Below are 19,941 nucleotides of genomic sequence, written 5' to 3'. Positions count from 1 at the left end.
GCTCTCCCAGTTGGTGTACCAAAAACATTGAAGGGCCATTTTCTCAAAAGTGGGGTTACAAGTTTATCAACTTTCAAAGCAGAATTACTTTCCCCTTGTTCCTGAACTGCAGTGTATTATATACACTTTTCTAGCTCTGAGTCTACTTTTATCCAATGTAAAACCTAAAAAAAAACATTTTAAATGTTGCTACATAAGACCGGATCGAGCCGGTCGGTCACATATACTGTCTCTTTCTTTCGCTCTCTCCTCCTTAGGAGCCTTTCAGGCTATGACTTCTCTCTCTTCCTCTCTGATCAGGCCTAGAATAATGCCTTGTAATGCTTTGTAATGTAAGCTTTTGTATTGTACAGGGAGGCAGGTAGCCTAGTGGTTAAGAGTGTTGGGCCAGTAACCGGAAGGTTGCTGTTTTCAATCCCCAAGTCGACTAGGTGAAACATCTATCGATGTGCCCTTGGGCACTTCACCCTATTTGCTCTGCATAAGAGCATCTGCTAAATGACTGGAATGTATGTGAATCCCTTCATTTTACAATGTTAATTAAATATTTGCTTTTGGTATAGACAATTCTTAGTTCTTGTTTGTCCTTTCTATTACTGTAGCTCAGCTATAGTCTCTTGCATGTTGCTAAATCACTTTTATGGAGTCAGATAATGAATTTAATGGACTTTGTTAATTGCATAGTCTTATTATGAGTTGCAGGTGAGGTGTATATAATATGTGTATATATAAAATATTACCCCACTACACACTCATTTGGTTCATCTTAATGGGGTGACTTCCCCACGAACATGACTGTGTGAGTGTGTGTGTGTTTGTGTTTGTATTTTTTCGGATGAGCGAGTGGGTGTGCATGTGCGTGCATTTGAGTGAGTGGCCTACAGTGTGCGATGACAACCCAACTCTAATTTAACCGCCAAACACCATCCGCCATTACCCAATATTAGGCTCATAACTACTCCCCCACTCACAACTAAGGAACATTTCAGCTTTGAAAAGTAAATTGTTGGTCTTTGATCCACATTCACAACAACATGCTTCAATGTATTATCTGTCATTTTGAAACAGTTGCATCCAAAAATATATATATTTTTTCCATTCCCAGCTCTTATTTCTTATATCTTATTTCACCTAATGCAAATACATCAAGATTTCCTTGTATACAGTAAATAGTCATTTGTAAAACAAGGTATCTGATGTCAATTTCATTACACATTACAACAAACAGATTACCGACCATTACGAATCCCACCGCACCTTCTCCGCTATGCAATCTGGTTTCAGAGCTGGTCATGGGTGCACCTCAGCCACGCTCAAGGTCCTAAACGATATCTTAACCGCCATCGATAAGAAACAATACTGTGCAGCCGTATTCATTGACCTGGCCAAGGCTTTCGACTCTGTCAATCACCACATCCTCATCGGCAGACTCAATAGCCTTGGTTTCTCAAATGATTGCCTCGCCTGGTTCACCAACTACTTCTCTGATAGAGTTCAGTGTGTCAAATCGGAGGGCCTGTTGTCCGGGCCTCTGGTAGTCTCTATGGGGGTGCCACAGGGTTCAATTCTTGGGCCGACTCTTTTCTCTGCATACATCAATGATGTCGCTCTTGCTGCTGGTGAGTCTCTGATCCACCTCTACGCAGACGACACCATTCTGTATACTTCTGGCCCTTCTTTGGACACTGTGTTAACTACCCTCCAGACGAGCATCAATGCCATACAACTCTCCTTCCATGGCCTCCAACTGCTCTTAAAACTAAATGCATGCTCTTCAACCGATCGCTGCCTGCACCTGCCCGCCCATCCAGCATCACTACTCTTGACGGTTCTGACTTAGAACATGTGGACAACTCCAAATACCTAGGTGTCTGGTTAGACTGTAAACTCTCCTTCCAGACTCACATCAAACATCTCCAATCCAAAGTTAAATCTAGAATTGACTTCCTATTTCGCAACAAAGCATCTTTCACCCATGCTGCCAAACATACCCTCGTAAAACTGACCATCCTACCAATCCTCGACTTTGGCGATGTCATTTACAAAATAGCCTCCAATACCCTACTCAATAAATTGGATGCAGTCTATCACAGTGCCATCCGTTTTGTCACCAAAACCCCATATACTACCCACCACTGCGACCTGTACGCTCTCGTTGGCTGGCCCTCGCTTCATACTCGTCGCCAAACCCACTGGCTCCAGGTCATCTACAAGACCCTGCTAGGTAAAGTTCCCCCTTATCTCAGCTCGCTGGTCACGATAGCAGCACCCACCTGTAGCACGCGCTCCAGCAGGTATATCTCTCTGGTCACCCCCAAAGCCAATTCCTCCTTCGGCTGCCTCTCCTTCCAGTTCTCTGCTGCCAATGACTGGAATGAACTACAAAAATCTCTAAAACTGGAAACACTTATCTCCATCACTAGCTTTAAGCACCAGCTGTCAGAGCAGCTCACAGATTACTGCACCAGACCATCTATAATTTAGCCCAAACAACTACCACTTCCCCTACTGTATTTATTTTATTTATTTATTTTCCTCCTTTGCACCCCATTATTTCTATTTCTACTTTGCACTTTCTTCCACTGCAAATCTACTATTCCAGTGTTTTACTTGCTGTATTGTATTTACTTTGCCACCATGGCCTTTTTTGCCTTTACCTCCCTTATCTCACCTCATTTGCTCACTTTGTGTATAGACTTATTTTTCTACTATATTGTTTTACTCCATGTGTAACTCTGTGTTGTTGTATGTGTCAAACTGCTTTGCTTTATCTTGGCCAGGTCGCAATTGTAAATGAGAACTTGTTCACAACTTGCCTACCTGGTTAAATAAATGTGAAATAAAAATAAAATAAATAAACACAAATATTGTAGCCAGATGCCAATAACCATCAACATTATCCAACTGACACCTGGCACCAATACTAAACAAAACGAATAACAACAATACTACTACTAATCCCTACCACCTATTTTATGAAATTAAGCATAAAATAAAGGATCAAAAAAAGGATAGCTGTGACTTTTATTTCCCTATTATGTTTGAGATTATTGAGATTATTCCAAACGCTGAGAAACTAGTGCAACAGCACAACTGGCGTACTGTGACAGACTGCATTATCTGCTCATTTTCTACCCGGTCCTGGCATGAGTTGAAAAGAGAGTGATGTACAGCTTTGGCACCAGGAAAAATCCTCACTGAGGTGAAACTACCCATAACGTCTGTTTGAGATGACTTTCCGACAATTATCTGAAGCTCCTGTGGTACTGATGTCTGAAACACAGTTTATGGCAAAGGTATTCAGTCTTTGAGATGTTCGGGACAAGAAGTGTTAGAAGAGACGGCTTGATATAAGTATTTTTCTCATACTGTATATGGACAATACTAACAACAGCAGTAGCAGCAAAGCAACATCATGGTCTCATAAGCAGTAGCTAACGCTTTAGAGCTCATTCCTGCCTCAGTGCTGTATTTTCCTTTCTTCAAGCCCTACTTTACCCTAATCGTTGTCATGTAAAAGACCACACCGTCTCCATCCACCATCAGAAGGGGCTGGTTCTTTAGTTATTTCTGGCTTATCACGCGGCCATTTGTATGCACTGAGTGCACAAAACATTAGGAACACCTGTGGAACGCCTTCCACACCTTGAGTCCATGCCCCAACGAATTGAGGCTGTTCTGAGGGCAAAAGGGGGTACAGCTCAAAATTAGGAGAACATTAGTTATTTTATTGCACTCACTTTATCCTGTACTTTAGAGCATTATTAGTATTATAAAGGGTTATTAAGCATATTCAACTCTATGAAGACCAAAATACTGCACAGCAGTGGGAAGTGTTTCAGTGACTCAAACATTGCACTGTAGACTGAGCAAGGAAGATAAGCATGAAAACATACATGTCTTACATGTCAACACAACACTTTCTGTAAGCTCAGAGCTTGTACACCACTTAAAGCAATGAATTGAGACAGGTTGGGAATGGACAGATCATAGGTGATGAGTTCTTTATATATCCCAACATCATTCAGACACAGGAGTTCTTCCAGACCTTACCTCTTTCTCATGATACTGTAATGCAGCTCATCCTCCTGCTTGATGTGGGCATGGTCTCCGCTGGCGCGGTCGCTGCCCTCGCTGTCATCACTGCTAAAGACGGAGGAGAGCTCCCTCTTGGGCACACGGTTGGGGGGCAGGGGGATGGTGCGCTTCTCCGCCAAACGCCCGCGATTCTACAGGAAAATGGTTAAAGAAGCTCTTAGAGATGCGGTTCTCCAGTTTGTTGCTAACAGCATGCACGTGCTAACATGCTAACATTAAGCATGTGATAAATATGCTAACACTAAGCACATGCTAGCATGCTAACACTAAGCACGTGCTTAATATGCTAACAATAAGCACGTGCTAACATGCTAGTAGCTAGCGTTCGAAGCACTCCTCCACCCTAAACATCTGACTTGGTGTGCAGTGGCCACCATAATATTCCCCATCAGTCATACACAGAAATCAATGCTCTGCTGTCACGGGCACAATAGCATACATTTATACTAGGAGTGATCATTATATGAGATTCATTTGTTCTACAATACATACATTTTCCTAAACAGCATTTAGCATTATTCAGAGGCAATACTAAGAACGTAGAAAGTACCACATGGGCTCAAGCTCCATAGCTGAACATAACAGCTTTATTGGTATGACCGGAATATTCCAATAACTTATTCCAAAATTATCATTATTATTATTAAGTACAAATATGGAGGCTATTCATGAAACAAACCTACCAAAGAAAAATTAACACCTTAAAAAAGCCACCACGATTAGACTGATTAAAGAAAGACGATATCAAAGGATAAGAAAGTAATTTATTGCTATCTAATATGGGTGTCAATAAGTACTTACTTTTCAAGGGGGAGAAAAACGTGATAAATGTACTTACTATTTTAAAGGAAAACTCCACCCCAAAATTACCTTTTGGTATTTGAAATGGGAAACCTGGCACGTGTGATCAACGGTCCTCGCAATGTGCTTGAAAAATCAAGCCATTACTGGTGCACAAGCCCACTGAAATGTGCTCAACTGACTAAAAGTAGGATAGACTCCATACAGGAAACAAGGGAAAAACTACTCTCCAAAATCATATGCTTTTCCTGAAGAATAGGCTTCATGTTCTGGCTGAGACACCACTGACACATATATAGGCCTACTATATGATATCTTTTGTAACTATAGATGTGAGCAATGACACAGAATATGTTTCAACTTAAATTATACCCCAATACAGACATACTTATCAAATTTACCACAGAAATCATAATAGGGGGATTGCCTAAACAACCATTGTTTACCATAGCCAGAGTCCTAAGTGATAAGGGGGTCATGCAAAGGGAGGACAGGAAATGATTATGCTTGGTGTGTTCAGCGCTTTTGGGCCACAAAGCTCTAATGAGCGGAGCGAAAGGAAAGGAGGAGTGTGGCCCTGAGGGGTTCTGGGAGTGAAGCTGGGTGACCTTTAATGTGACCTGAAGAGGTCACTGCAGATTAACATGGCTCTATAGAGATAAATATGGGGGGGAGAAAAAGAGAAAGAGAGAGAGGCAGAATGGGAGGAAAGGGGGGAGAGAAACTGAATAGGAGGAAAGAAAGAGATAATTGAATTTGAGTAAAAGGAGAAAAGGCAATACAGATAAACACAGAGAGAGTGGACATAGCTTTGAAACACTATAGCTCTCTCTATCCCCACCCTCTCGCTCCCTCTCTCTGTCGCTCTTTTTTTCTCCCTCCCTCTCGCTCTCGCAGTGCCTACATCTCCACTCTACTCTCCCGGACGCCTCCGAGCCCTCCAGCTATCCCTTCCACCACATGCAAACGTCCCCCCTCCCTCTCTCCCTCCATCCCACAAGGGGCGAAGACATGAGTGGCAGGCTGGGGCAGGGGCGCCTAGCCAAGAGGCAAACAGGTGCAGCCCCTCTGGAGGCTCTCAAGTGGCAGACATTAAAACGAGTGAGGGGGGAAAAGGGAGGATAAAGATAAAAACATCCCTCAGGATGAGCAGGGCCACATAGTTCTGCAACAAAAAAAAATCTATTTTTCTGTCTTACCGAAAGAGTGTTTTTCCTTTCTTCTTTCCACAGGCAGATCTGTGAAGAGCAGTACCTTTGTATAAGATCTTCTCAACTGCGTGAGGACAGTGGAGGAGTTTTCTTCTATTCCCGCTCGACTTCCTCTGACTTAGCTACTTGGACTAGAGGTATGGAGTATGCTCTCTCTCTCTGTGGATTTCTCTCACTATAAGACAGACACACACCTGTCTTGTGAACTCACACACGCTCTCTCACACATACATACAAACACACACCTGTTCATGGACACACATACCACACCTGTTCCTGCATGTAAAGAGGGGTTTTACTAAGCGGACATCGTGTGCTGGCCTACTGGAATATTCTGCCTAGGAAGAAGCACAGAGATTGTGGCTTCGTGTGTAGACAACCACCCACATGGCCCTGACATACCCAGACCGCCAGCCCTGGAAACCCCCTATCCTTTCTTTAGCAGCACTGACGCAGAACTGGGGGTGGGCTCCCACTGTTTCCGGCAACACTTCCGCATCGCGGAGGAGGGCCCTCGAAAACAAAACATGAAACAAAACACACCCCTGGCAGTCCACGTAGGAGTGTAAAAAAAGACACAATCATAATAAACACACACAAAAACACACACATCAACAGGAGAAGTAGTAGTGAATACACACATGTATAAACATATATGTTAACACACACACACATACTGTAAAAAAAAAAGCTAGTTGTTTCAAGTAATTATTATTAATAAGTAACTGGTTCCACAGCCTTTTTTGTTTACTCAACTTTTCAGTCAAAGTGTTACCTAAAAAAAAGTGTTGGCCCAAACTTAGCTCCAACTTTAAAAAAATTCTGTCAACTAAAAATTGTGTTTGCTCAAGTTGTCTCATATGTTCATCCACCAGACATGGTGGCGTAGCAGGAAGATCGGAATGAGTTCAACTCCCAGGTGAGGACATGTTGAATAATTATTACTGTACAAATGAACATGCACAATGTAATCATGTGCGTCAAATACAGCATGTAAATTGAAAACATTGTATGTTAAAAGCACTGTGTGTAACTAGTTCCACTGCCTTTTTCCGGTAAGACGCCCAAATAATAATTCCTAGTGAATAAACATATGCGACAAGTTGAGAAAAACACAAAAAACAAGTTGAGAAAAGGCTTTTTAAGTTGACTGAATTATTGCCTCGTTTTTTCAAGTTGGAGCTCATTTTGTGCCAACTAACTTGCTTTAGTTCGAGTATCACTTGGACCGAAAAGTTTAGTAAACAAAAGAAAGGATCTGGAATAATTAGTTGAAACAACTACATTTGTATTTATTTTAAGTACATGCACACACTCAAGGCGGCCTTACTGTGTGGTCAACCCTCTGTTGGCCATGGAAAAAAGTATTTCATAAACAATACACTAAAAGCACCTCTATGAATATCCCCTCCTACACATTCTGTCTGACGGTCCAAGTCCGCCAGCCAAGAAATCTGTATTTCACATCACACACCAACAACACACACACACATTCGCGTGCACACCGACAGAGAGACACACTCACCCACAAACACACAGGTTAGGCTTCAACAAAGTAGGAGTATCATATACAACAACTGTGGCTGGAATTCTTCCCAAAAAGCTTTTGTAATTTCACTAAAACCACTTATCCGACCAAAGTGTGTGTTTAACTGCAAGGTGGCGTCGGCTATCCACCGCTGCACCACACACACACACACACACACACCGGTCTCTTTAGTAACATGGGCTGTATATATTCATAAAAGGAGAGAATAACTGTTCTAAAACTACAGAAAGATCCTGTTGTTATTGTTGTTGTTTTATCAAAACCCCAGCCTATATTTAATGCCAAACAATACTGACAAACAGTAATGTTGTATTTTTTTATTAAGCTTATTCCAGACCTTAAATGAAGCCTCTGTGGAAAAGGCTATTAATGTTATTTTTTTCTCCCTGCCTTATTTCCTAAAAGGTGCTGTACCCTGCCACTGGCTCAAACCAGCATGCACGCACACACACACACACACACACACACACACACACACACACAGTGGTAGCCGCCCGCGACATTCCTGCAGCTGCAGCGGTCTCTCTCTCTCTCTCTCGCACGCGCCCCCCCAGCGTTCTCCCTGGGGGATGAATGCCTAATGAGTCACGCGCCTGTCTGCCGTTACCTCTCAGCGTGTGTGTGTGTGTGTGTGTGTGTGTGTGTGTGTGTGTGTGTGTGTGTGTGTGTGTGTGTGTGTGTGTGTGTGTGTGTGTGTGTGTGTGTGTGTGTGTGTGTGTGTGCGCGTGCGCGTGTGTGTGCGGAGGCAGGGGGGACTTGGCGCACGGACTGGCAGAGGGGGAGGGGTAGTTAGGAGATGACAGGGGGTTGAGGGAAAGGGAAAGAGAGAGAGAGAGAGAGAGAGAGAGAGAGAGAGAGAGAGAGAGAGAGAGGGGAAGGAGGAAAGGGCCGTCATTGCCACGCTCACATAGGTCCAGTAAAAAAAAGAGCCAAACAGACGTGTTTGTGTGCACTTAACTCCTTTTTCTGTTTATGTTGACCTCCACTCTGTCTTACTCACCCACTCACTAAAGTAAGCTACAATTCTGAAGGTACATTACAGACTTTAGAAGCTACATTAGAGACACATTATGAGGGAGGGATTTAAAATCATACAACCCCTCCCACAAATCATACAACCTCCTTTTCACCATATTGTACATACGGCACATCTATAAATGCTTAGTCGCCGACTATATTTAATAGTGGAAAAGACTGTGTGATAAAAGTGTGTGTTTGTGGAGGGGGGGTACGTAGTGGCAAGGCAACACTTGGTTTTTCATGGCCAGAATAATATTTTTGGTGGGGGAAGAAAGCACTGTGGGAAGGACAGGCATGCAACCAAACACCCCCCTCCCCCCCTCACACACACACCGTCCTCCCTTTCCTCTCTCTGCCCCCACCCCTCGGCCCCCACACGCTGAGCTGAACGGGCGGTTGCGGCCCAGTGGAGCAGGACGAGGGATGAGTGGGAGGGAGGGAGGGAAGGGGGTCTAGGAGGGCGAGAGGCAGGGAGGGGGAGAAGGGGCGGTGGTGGGAGGTTAGTGGCGGTGCAGCCAGGTGTGCCAGCGCCTCTCTCTTGTGTTTGGATAGGCCCGCCAAGGCAGCCGTGCGAGAACTTTAGACAGGTAACGACTCTGCCATTCTCTCCCCAGACAAAATCAGAGGGAGGGGGAGAGGCAGGGAGGGGGTGTCTAAGGGAGATAGAGAGAAAGCTGAGTGCAGCAAGGTTGAGTTTTGCAGAATAAAACAAAAATATGTGTCTGAGAAGGCTTCATATCCGCCCCAATGTCTGTAATTTTGTATACAATCAAATTACGCAAAGCTGTATTTATAGCATTATAGCATATATCTTTCATTCAATCACGCTACTCTGCATACTGTGGCATGTGTGAAACACTGAGTTGAGTGACTACACTCTTGAAAAACAAGGTGCTATCTAGAACCTAAAAAGGTTCTTCGGCTGTCCCCATAAGAGAAACATTTGATGAACCCTTTTTGGTTCCAGGTAGAACCCTATTGGGTTCCATGTAGAACCCTTTCCCCAGAGGGTTCTACATGGAACCCAAAAGAGTTCTATCTGGAACCAAAAAGTGTTCTCCTATGGGGACCCTTTTGGAACCCTTTTTTCTAAGAGTGTAGCGTCAGTGAAGAGGCCCCACAGAAAGAGGAAGAGACCCCTCGACCACTATGCTATCATATGAGGTCAGACGTCTGTACACATACTGGGAGGAGAGAGAAGTTCCATAAATATCTCTGCTGGCTATGTCATCATCAGCTGCAAACAACTGATAGACGAGTAGTCCACCTTATTTAGCTAACTCCATCAGTCCCACCGAAAAACACATACACATGCACACACACACAGACAAGACAGGAGAAAGGCAAGGTATATAGGGGCTCTGATCGAGGCCAGAGACTTCACTTTCCCTGTCAATCTCTGGTCCTGTCATCTAGCCTCTTACTGATAGTGCAGGCTAATGGCTAATTCACTGGCTAATGGCTAATTCACTGGCATAATGGATCATTGCAGACGGAATTATTCATAGATATATAAAGTGGCTATGTTGAGTGTATGTGTGCGTGCGTGTGCACGCCTGTGTGTGTGTGTGTTTGTGTGTGTGAGACAGAGGGAGGGAGTGTGTTACAGTACTTGTAAGCCTGCCAATAAGTTGCACTTTTAGTATTGATTGCTAACACTAAGGCTACCCAAAATGCAAGGCCCCTAGTGAATAAGCAAATCATTAGAGACTCAGTTATTCTCTAATTTGGCCAATTGACTAAGAAACACACTAGAGTCCTGAACCATGCATCACTCCTTCCCTAAAGATGGATACTGTGGTTGCCATGGTAGCATAGCCTTAGTGCCATGTGGGACACACACAGAGACCCACACACACTGCACACACACACTGCACACATACAGCACCACCACACTCACGCCAATACATACACACATTTGTGCAAACGCATGCACACACACACACACACACTCCAACCCCCTGCGGGGAGTGAGCTGTTCAGGGACACAGAGGCGTCAGCCCTGCTTATCCCCAGCATCACAGTGGCACTCAGCCAATAGAAAGTCCCCAACAAATGGCCATATCAAAGCAATAACCAAGGGTGTGTTCAGCAGGACGCAACGTTTTGGAACGTTCAAATATAAATATGCTATGTAGAACAAACATGTCTCTCCGACATAGAATAAGGAATCACGTCGGCTCTCTTCATGGAATTTCTATCTGCAACGTTTGAGAACGTTTTGCAACTGAACATGGCCGTGCTTCGTACAATATCTACAGCAACTTATATTGGTATTGTACTGGTAACTTCCTGTTCTTCCTGTCTTATATATAAGAAAGGCACTAATATGGATCACTCCCTAATAACTACGGACTCTAGTCCATATATCAAATGAATGTCTACTGCTACGCCTTGGCAGTGTCACACTGGGTTACAAGCATTTCTCTACACTCGCATTAACGTCTGCTAACCATGTGTATGTGACCAATAAAATTTGATTTGATTTGATTTGGTTACAATGTGCAATACATTGAAATATACACAAAAATCACAGCGGAAATCAGATTTTGAAATGGGAACCTATGGCTCTTTGAGTTTCAACCACCTTAAAATGACTGTTGTTGGAGGCAGGGATGTATAATAATAATAATAATAATGAGTAATCTCCCCACAACCCCCTAACATGGATGTGCGTGCGTGTGTGTGTTTACGTGTTTGTGTGTTTACGTGTGCATGTGTGTGTGCTAGTGTTTGTGTGTGCATGTGTGTGCATCTGTGCGTGCGTGTGCATACAATGCCTTCAGAATGTATTTACTTACTTTTTCCACATTTTGTTGTGTTACAGCCTGAGTTTATAATTGATTACATTTAGATTGTTTTGTCACTGGCTTACACACAATACCCCATAATGTCAAAGTGGAATTTTTAATAATGAATTACTAATAAAAATCTGAAATGTCTTGAGTCAATAAGTATTCAACCCCTTTGTTATGACAAGCCTAAATAAGTTCAGGAGTAAACATTTGCTTAACAAGTCACATAATAAGTTGCAAGGACTCACTCTGTGTGCAGTAATAGTTTTTAACATTATTTATGAACGATTTCTTCATCTCTGTACTCCACACATACAATTATCTGTAAGGTCCCTCAGTCAATCAGTGAATTTCAAACACAGATTCAACCACAAAAACCAGGGAGGTTTCCCAATAACTCGCAAAGAATGGCACCTATTGGTAGATGTGTAAAAATACAAATAAAAGCAGACATTGTCTATCCCTTAGAACATGGTGATGTTATAAATTACACTTTGGATGGTGTATTAACACACCCAGTCACTACAAAGATACAGGTGTCCGTCCTAACTCAGTTGCCGGAGAGGAAGGAAACCTCTCAAGGATTTCACCCATGAGGCCAATGGTGACTTATGGCTGTGATAGGAGAAAACTGAGGATGGATCAATTGTAGTTACTCCACAATACTAACCTAATTGACAGAGTGAAAAAAGGAAGCCTGTACAGAATAAAACATTTACAAAACATGCATCATGTTTGCAACAAGGCACTGAAGTAATACTGCAAAGAATATGGCAAAGCGATTACATTTTGGTCCTAAATATGAAGTGTTATGTTTGGGGCAAATCCAATACAACACATTACTGAGTACCACTCTCCATATCTTCAAGCATAGTGGAGGCTGCATCACGCTATGGGTATGCTTGTAATGGTTAAGGACTGGGGAATTTTTTGGGATAAAAAAGAAACTGAATTTAACCTGGTTCAGTCTGCTTTCCACCAGAAACTGGGAGATGAATTCACCTTTCAGCAGTACAATAACCCAAAACACAAGGCCAAATCTACACTGGAGTTGCTTACCAAGAAGACTGTGAATGTTCCTGAATGGCCTAGTTACAGTTTTGACTTAAATCTACTGAACATCTACGGCAAGACCTGAAAATTGTTGTCTAGCAATGATCAACAACCAATTTGACAGAGCTTGAAGAATTATGAAAATAATAATGGGCAAATGTTGCACAATCCAGGAATGGAAAGCTCTTAGAGACTTACCCAGAAAGACTCACAGCTGTAATCGCTGCCAAAGTTGCTTCTACAAAGTGTTGACTCAGGTGTGTGAATACTTGTGTAAATGAGATATTTCTGTATTTTATTTTCAATACCTTTGTTACAATTTCTAAAAACAAGTTTTCACTTTATCATTAGGGGGTATTGTGGGTAGATGGGTGAGAGACAACAATCAATTAAATCAATTTTGAATTATGGCTGTAACACAACAAAATGTGGAATAAGTCAAGGGGGTTGAATACTTTCTGAAAGCACTGTATGTATGTGCGTGCGTATATGTGTGCATGTGTTTTGTTCTTTCTTGCTCTGTGGTCAGGATGCAGGAGAGGGGGAGGCCCCTGATTGGAGGAGCTCTTTACGAGCCGGAGGTAGAGAGTGTACTTTCCTCCTGGCCTCCGCCGGTTCCGCTGGAATAACAGAGCGCAGAAGGCCCGGTTCTCCCTGGAGCACACACATGCGCACACACACACCACTTAACCCTCTCTCAAACAGCGACCACACACACCGGGTACATGAAGAGCACAAATCTACAGAGCAGTTAAACGCAGAAGCTGATTTATATAAACCTTGCTGTCTGTCTCTCCGACATTTGCAACATTGTTTCAATATTCAATCGGATCTTCATCTGCCCCATAGTAATGCACGTGTTGGGATGAGACAGACAGACAGGCAGCGTTTCTCAGCCAGTCCGAATCATGAATCAACTGGCATCATTTTTATGGACATATACAAAGAAATGTCAATTGAAAAAAGGTCAGTTTGAAGTAATTGTGTTAGCGGTGTTGTTGGCTAGCTCCTCTGAACAACAGTGTCCTGATGAGTGAGTACATTTTATATGCCAGGCAAAATTGTGCCTCATTAGCTCATTGTTATGGATGTATCCAAATAAATGTCTCTAGAAAACAGCTTAAACAAATGCAAGTGCAGCTACTTTGCTGTTATTCTTGCTGCACTTTTTGACATGACTAAGTTAGCCGTAGTTGGCTAGCTAGCAAGCAAGGGATAAAAACGTTGCCAGCCAGTATGGCAATGGAACATTTAGAACGAACAACTGGGTCGCGTCCATAGATACAGAACAAAAAGACTGAATGACTGGGTCGCGTCTCTGGCAACCGAACTGATAGAACGAATGACCAGATGGCTTGGGTAGCAACCCTAGATTTGTGTCGGGACTATATCTTGTGGAAGGATGAAATAGTATGAATAAATTCATCAAAATATATTTTTTTTAATGAAAATGTGTCAATCATTATTTGAGTATGTTGGTAACCGAGTTAACAGTTACTATCACCATTGAGATATATACAGTTTTTGCATGGAAACACTGTGTGTACTGTAGATGAGACAAAAGTGTATGTTGATAAAGTGATAATGCCCTCGAAGCCTTTGCCGGACCTCGACTTCGTCTCAGGCCTAACAATGGTGACAGTAACTGTTAACAAAACCCTATACTGTATTATATGCCTAGTATGGTAGAGCATAACACAAAACAATGAAAATGGCTCAAAATTGCTCAATTGTTACAGTGTGAATATGTACAGTAGCTCTGTATTAGTGTGGTGTGTGCGCGCACACCCGCATGTGTGTGAGATCATTTTCTATGCCAGGCGACTGGGTCGTTGCCACACTCTCATCACAGAGAGAGTGCTAGTGTGTACCATTCGGCGGAGGGCGGCACGGGGGAGGAAGACGCCGAGATAGGCGAGACAAGCCCCGCTGCCTTCCGTTCTCCTCCACATCTCTCGTGAACCCGCCGACGCTATGTGCTGTGCTGTGCGCTTGCATTTGTTATTCACTAGGGTAGCCTCTATAGCTCTACCTCCCGAGAGAGAGAGAGAGCGAGAGAGCGAGAGAGAGAGAGAGAGAGAGAGAGAGCGAAAGCGAAACTGGAGAAAACTATAGGTTTGGACACACTCAGCACAACAGTACCATACTGTCATCCAACATTATCATGGCTTTTCAACCTGTGCCACTTTCAGCTACTTGAATGCCAAACAGGAGGCTGTCTACAATGTATTACCTTCTGCTATGCCAAGGGTCCCAGAAATAAGATGATAAGATGTTCATTTGTGAGATACAGTAAGCCTACAATGTGTTTTTCAGCAGTAACTTCAGACCTGTTGAAATCCCAGCCTTGGTTTGTGAAAACAATTCACAGGAACCCGCACTGCTCATAAACAATAGATAGAATATAACCAACCATCACAAGCCATCAGACAAGCACGTCTGTAGAGAAAAGCCTGCCATTTCTGGCTAAGCCAACAACAGGCACTGACAACAAAGAGGTGTGCACACTGCTATAAACAGTACGATTACAATAGGCTTTTGTGTCAGGACTCAGAAAGCCAACTCCTGGCAAGTTACTTGAGTCATGTCACTCTATGACTGTTCATTTACTGTCAGTAGAAATGACAAACATTTTTTTGAAAGAAAGACAATTTGCAGACAATATCTATTGTGCCACTGTTCAGCTGCATCTAATGTATTCTCCCCGAAACGGTCTTTTTAGCCAATGCATTCCATTTAATTTTGTTTTCCGTGAACCCTACGTGGTAGTTGCGTGTATCTGTATTCTTGGCTGTGAAGAAAACGTCACCAGTTTACCTGTATCACTCAAACACCTCCAGCTTATCTAAACCGCTTTTGCCTTGCGTGCCTCACAAACAAAAATCAGCAGTAGCCACGCTCAGTAGCTCGCTAAGCCTCTTACGCCCTCAAGATTAGAGCTTTGGAGCGATGACAGATGCACTCCGTAGTGATAAAAAAAAACACACACACACACACTGCACCTGTGTGAACAGATTCGGCGACAGTGAGTCGGCGACGGTGAGCCAGCGACGTGCTTGCTCAAAGCCAGCACACTGGCACAGACACCACACCTGTGACGCCTCACAACCTGCATGGCATAATGCCATTAGCTCAGCTGAATGGGGACGGCATGGCAAACACAGCCCAGTGAAACAGCTAGGAGAGGAACAGCAGCAATGGACAGAAGAGCCATGAGAATGAGATCAATCTAGCAAAAGGGAGCCTGACTAGTCACCCATTCATATTACTTATTAACTTGGACTAGAATTGTGCCTTTCAATCTCGGCTTCATGTTGTGGTTTGAGCCAGTGTTGATTTCAATGTCATGTAAATATCTGTGAATAATGAGATAAAGAAGTGCATACTCAACCAACAGAACAAAAACTTCAGGCCAGGCACCATACCCTCAAATGGTGTTTTTCCCCCTTAATAATATCGCAATCAACTTTTACCAGGTGAACGTAAACACACATATAATACTTTTTTGTATTACAATTCTTCTGAAATATTATATTAAAATATGAAAAATTGGCAAAATCTCTTTAAATATGTGCAATAATAGTGTTTAAGATGATTTTGGAATGATTACCTCATCTCTGTACCCCACACACATACAATTCTCTGTAATGTCCCTCAGTCATGCAGTTAATTTCAAACACAGATTCACTACAAAGATACAGGTGTCCTTCCTAACTCAGTTGCCGCAGAGGAAGGAAACCACTCAGGGATTTCACCATGAGACCAATGGTGATTTTAATAAAACAGTTACCGAGTTTAATGGCTGTGATAGGAGAATACTGAGGATAGCTCAACAACATTGTAGTTACTCTACAATACTAACCTGAAAAAAAGGAAGACTGTACAGAATAAAAATATTCCAAAACATGCGTCCTGTTTGCAATAAGGCACTAAATTAAAACTGCTAAAAATGTGGCAAAGAAATTAACTTTTTGTCCTGAGTGCAAAGTATTATGTTTGAGGCAATCCAACACAACATATCACTGAGTACTACTCTTCATATTTTCAAGCATGGGGGTGGCTGCATCATGTTATGGATATGCTTGTCATCGACAAGGACTAGGAAGTTTTTTAGGATAAAAAGAAACAGAATAGCGCTAAGCACAGGCAAAATCCTAGAGTTTAACCTGGTTCAGTCTGCTTTCCACCAGATACTGGGAGACAAATTCACCTTTTAGCAGGACAATAACCTAAAACCTAAAAGGTCAAATATACACTGGAGTTGCTAACTAAGACGACATTGAATGTTCCTGAGTGTCCAAGTTACAGGTTTGACTTAAATCGGCTTGAGAATCTATGGCAAGACTTGAAAATGATCAACAACCAATTTGACAGAGCTTGAAGAATTAAAAAAAGAATAATGTGTTACAATTGTACAATCCAGGTGTACAAAGCTCTCAGAAAGACTCACAGCTGTAATCACCCAAGCATTGAGCATTATAGACCAATATTATTCTGAATAAATTCTGTCACAAAAGGCAGATTGCTTAAGACCAATGCTGCTTACTCTGTGTCTCAATAAAAATAAAATGTAGTTTAGAGCAAGCTCTTAGCCCAGTCGTCATTACAGACAATTGGAATCAGCAATGCAACATACAGTTTTAACCAATGATAAAGCAAGGAAAACATATGTAAGAATTGAAATGCTGATGAAACCATAATCTTACCACTGGAGACGAAATTCGACACCCAGGGCAATCACAGATTGGAGGATGTACCTGTAAGATTCCTTTGGACATAAGGGTCTTTAAACTTTTCCCTGAGAGAGAGAAAGAGTGAGGGAGAGAGTTAGAAGGAGTTATAATACAAAAATAAACCATACTTATACAGGACCCATTGATATCAGCAACTTTAAATCAATGATATGTAATAACCTACACATGGAGGTGATTACAAATGACAGGACCTTCAATAGCTTTATATAGGCCGATATATTTGTCTAGCGAACATAAGACTATGTTAACAGAGTCTATACATAAACATCAATAAAACAGTTTGTGCAACACAAAATGTGGATAATTGTTGAATAATCACGCATCCAAAACTAAAACATAAACATTACATTTGGAATTGCCAGTTTTTCAAACTAAATGACCTAGTTTCACCGATGAGTTGTAGTTGAGCCCCGTGTGTTAAGATACATGGCAGTAGGCTATTGTCATTGTATCTAATGTCAGATATGAAACTATCTTTTATCAGGCTAGCATGTTTTGCCCGAGGGCAACACCCTCTCCCAACAGAACTTGGGGTGAGGTGAGGTTCCAAAATACTTGCGCACGCGGCCAGCGCAATAACGGGTAAATTATTCAAATAGGCCCAAAGTTAGTCAATAATATTCATTGTTCTAATAAGAAATCAATTAATAAACATCTTCTGAGACGTTTGTTTTGTCTGAGCCAATGTATAACTTTTCAAACCAAAATAGTAGCCAGACAATAACATCATTATTTTGGATAGTTGCAACGCAAACATAATCTACCCAAAATAACCAAAAGAGTAAGGAATAGCCTAAAACTTAAAGTCAAATAATTTCGTTCCCTCTCTCCAACATCATTCTGGTCTTTTGAGGTGTCAACACAAATTTAGCCTTCTGTTATACCCAACACTCAACGGAATGATACCCGCAACGTCTATCAACTGCCATATAATGTTTAAACAATTCTGTACCCAAATATTAACGTATTTCACCTTAGTCCACGACTCCTTACGCCCCGTTTTGCGAATGGTCGCTGCCTGTGAAGATACAGTGAGGGTATGTGCCTTTTCTCATCTCTCTTCTTACGCGCTGTCGTTGGTGTACTGCTGAGTAACCCTTTAACTACGAAACGCAGAACCAAACCAGGGAAACCGAATTTCCACTCACAAAACAATGACAAAAACCTTAAATTGGGTATCCTCCTCAAAATGAACATACTTTAAAAAAAAAAGGTATACATAATGTTTTATGTTGCCTACCTTTGTGCCTTATACTTCGTTTCCAATCTTTGGCGGTCTCCCTTCCACTGACAAACTGGAACTCATTCGGGGTGAGCCACTCGCCCCGGTATTTGATTGAGGGTCCCTTACTACCTTGGCACAGTTTGTTAATGTATAGTAAAGCCTTGTTCTCCCCGCACTCCACCTCGATGCATGGTTCCCCGTTCTCAAAAAACGGCTGAAAGTCGGGGATGGAGGAAAACCTCTCCAGCATTAAGTCGTCCGGGTGATGGTGAAGGTGCTGGTGATGCAGTGCCGAGTCGTGGAGCCCCAAGTACAAGCGGTGATGGCCGAAAATATGGTCGTACTGCGGTGGGTGCGGGGTCACCACAGTGATAGCGGTGTCATTTAAAGGGGCCAGGTATTCGGACTGGTTGAAGGCAGCCAATGCCAATACGTCCCCATCCAGTCTCTCCTTTTTGATGGCAGGCATGTTACTGGGAGCGAAGCGCCGGTAACTAGTGATTAGCAGCTAGTCCGACCCAACTTGTGTGTCCTCTTTTCGGAGTTGGTCAGCCGCCCCAGACTTGAAGACGAGACACTTTGTTTTAGGCAGGGCTCCGGTGTCGCTCCGTGACACTCTGTTGAACTTCCCGGACAGATTGCCATTCACTAGTTTCCAGCTCTCTGTAGTGGCCGCGCTCTCTTCCGCCACACTCCACCACTCACCACTCGCTTGACGGTTCTCGCCGCGCTCCTGCCTACCACCCGCGCTCCTGCCTACCACTTTTAATCGGACTTGCGTTACTAATACCTGACACGTTGGAGTGGTCATACCTTAGCCATGGACATCACGTTATCCACAATGATCATTGACACTTCCCCACATGTCTCTTCAGTTTAGTATTTTCTAAACAGTAGGCCTATTGTTATGATGTTGGTTTCTCTTATTTTACCTGCCTTTATTTATTGCATTTAACAGGTTCACAGTCATTGTGCCTTCCAATATGCTGGTATTACGCAAGACCGTCTCTACCTGAATAATTAACAATACTAGGCTATATAACGTCTTGTTTGATGTATTAGAAGTAGTACAAAAGATGCAAATATAGGTTCCTTTGCTACATACTTTCCATATGCCATAAAACTAGAGCCTATGGCTATCTGAGCATTGCAAACTTCCCTATTTTTCAAGATATTTCAACGTATTTGCGTGGAACAAATTCAACTGATGGGACCTTTGAAATAGTTGTTTTTTAACCCTGTGTAGGCTATATCGTTAAAGTCACGGTGAAGTTCACAGACCCAGACCAAACAAGATTTGCACTCTCCGCCGCTTCTCAACTTGGCCCATTTAAACAGCCGAGGTTTTGCGAGCGCGAAAACTTGAAGGGGGGTGCGCGACGGACGTCATTATTGCGCAAAATATAGCCTAAACACAGTCACATATTCCTGACAC

At 42.7% G+C, this 19,941-nt stretch overlaps 1 protein-coding gene across 5 annotated transcripts in view; it reads right to left on the bottom strand.

The window, feature by feature from the left end:
- Nucleotides 1-19,729, bottom strand: part of samd11 (sterile alpha motif domain containing 11) — an 89,961-nt gene extending 70,232 nt beyond the window's left edge. Inside the window, exons 1-3 of one of the 5 annotated variants that reach the window (XM_014146020.2) lie at nt 18,522-19,729; nt 17,234-17,325; nt 4,054-4,229 (exon numbers count right to left, since the gene is read on the bottom strand). In XM_014146020.2, coding sequence (XP_014001495.1) covers nt 4,054-4,229; nt 17,234-17,325; nt 18,522-18,975 — 722 coding nt within the window. In that variant the 5' untranslated portion in view covers nt 18,976-19,729. Of the gene's footprint in view, nt 1-4,053; nt 4,230-17,233; nt 17,326-18,254; nt 18,493-18,521 lie in introns of those variants that run through there. The other 4 variants (XM_014146019.2, XM_014146018.2, XM_014146021.2 and 1 more) reach the window with 4 other exon arrangements.
- Nucleotides 19,730-19,941: the final 212 nt, after the last annotated feature.

The sequence above is a fragment of the Salmo salar genome, chromosome ssa15 (genome assembly GCF_905237065.1).
Source record: "Salmo salar chromosome ssa15, Ssal_v3.1, whole genome shotgun sequence".
NCBI lineage: Eukaryota > Metazoa > Chordata > Actinopteri > Salmoniformes > Salmonidae > Salmo > Salmo salar.
The sequence above is the reverse complement of the archived record's forward strand: the minus strand, read 5'-3'. Positions and strand labels throughout refer to the sequence as shown.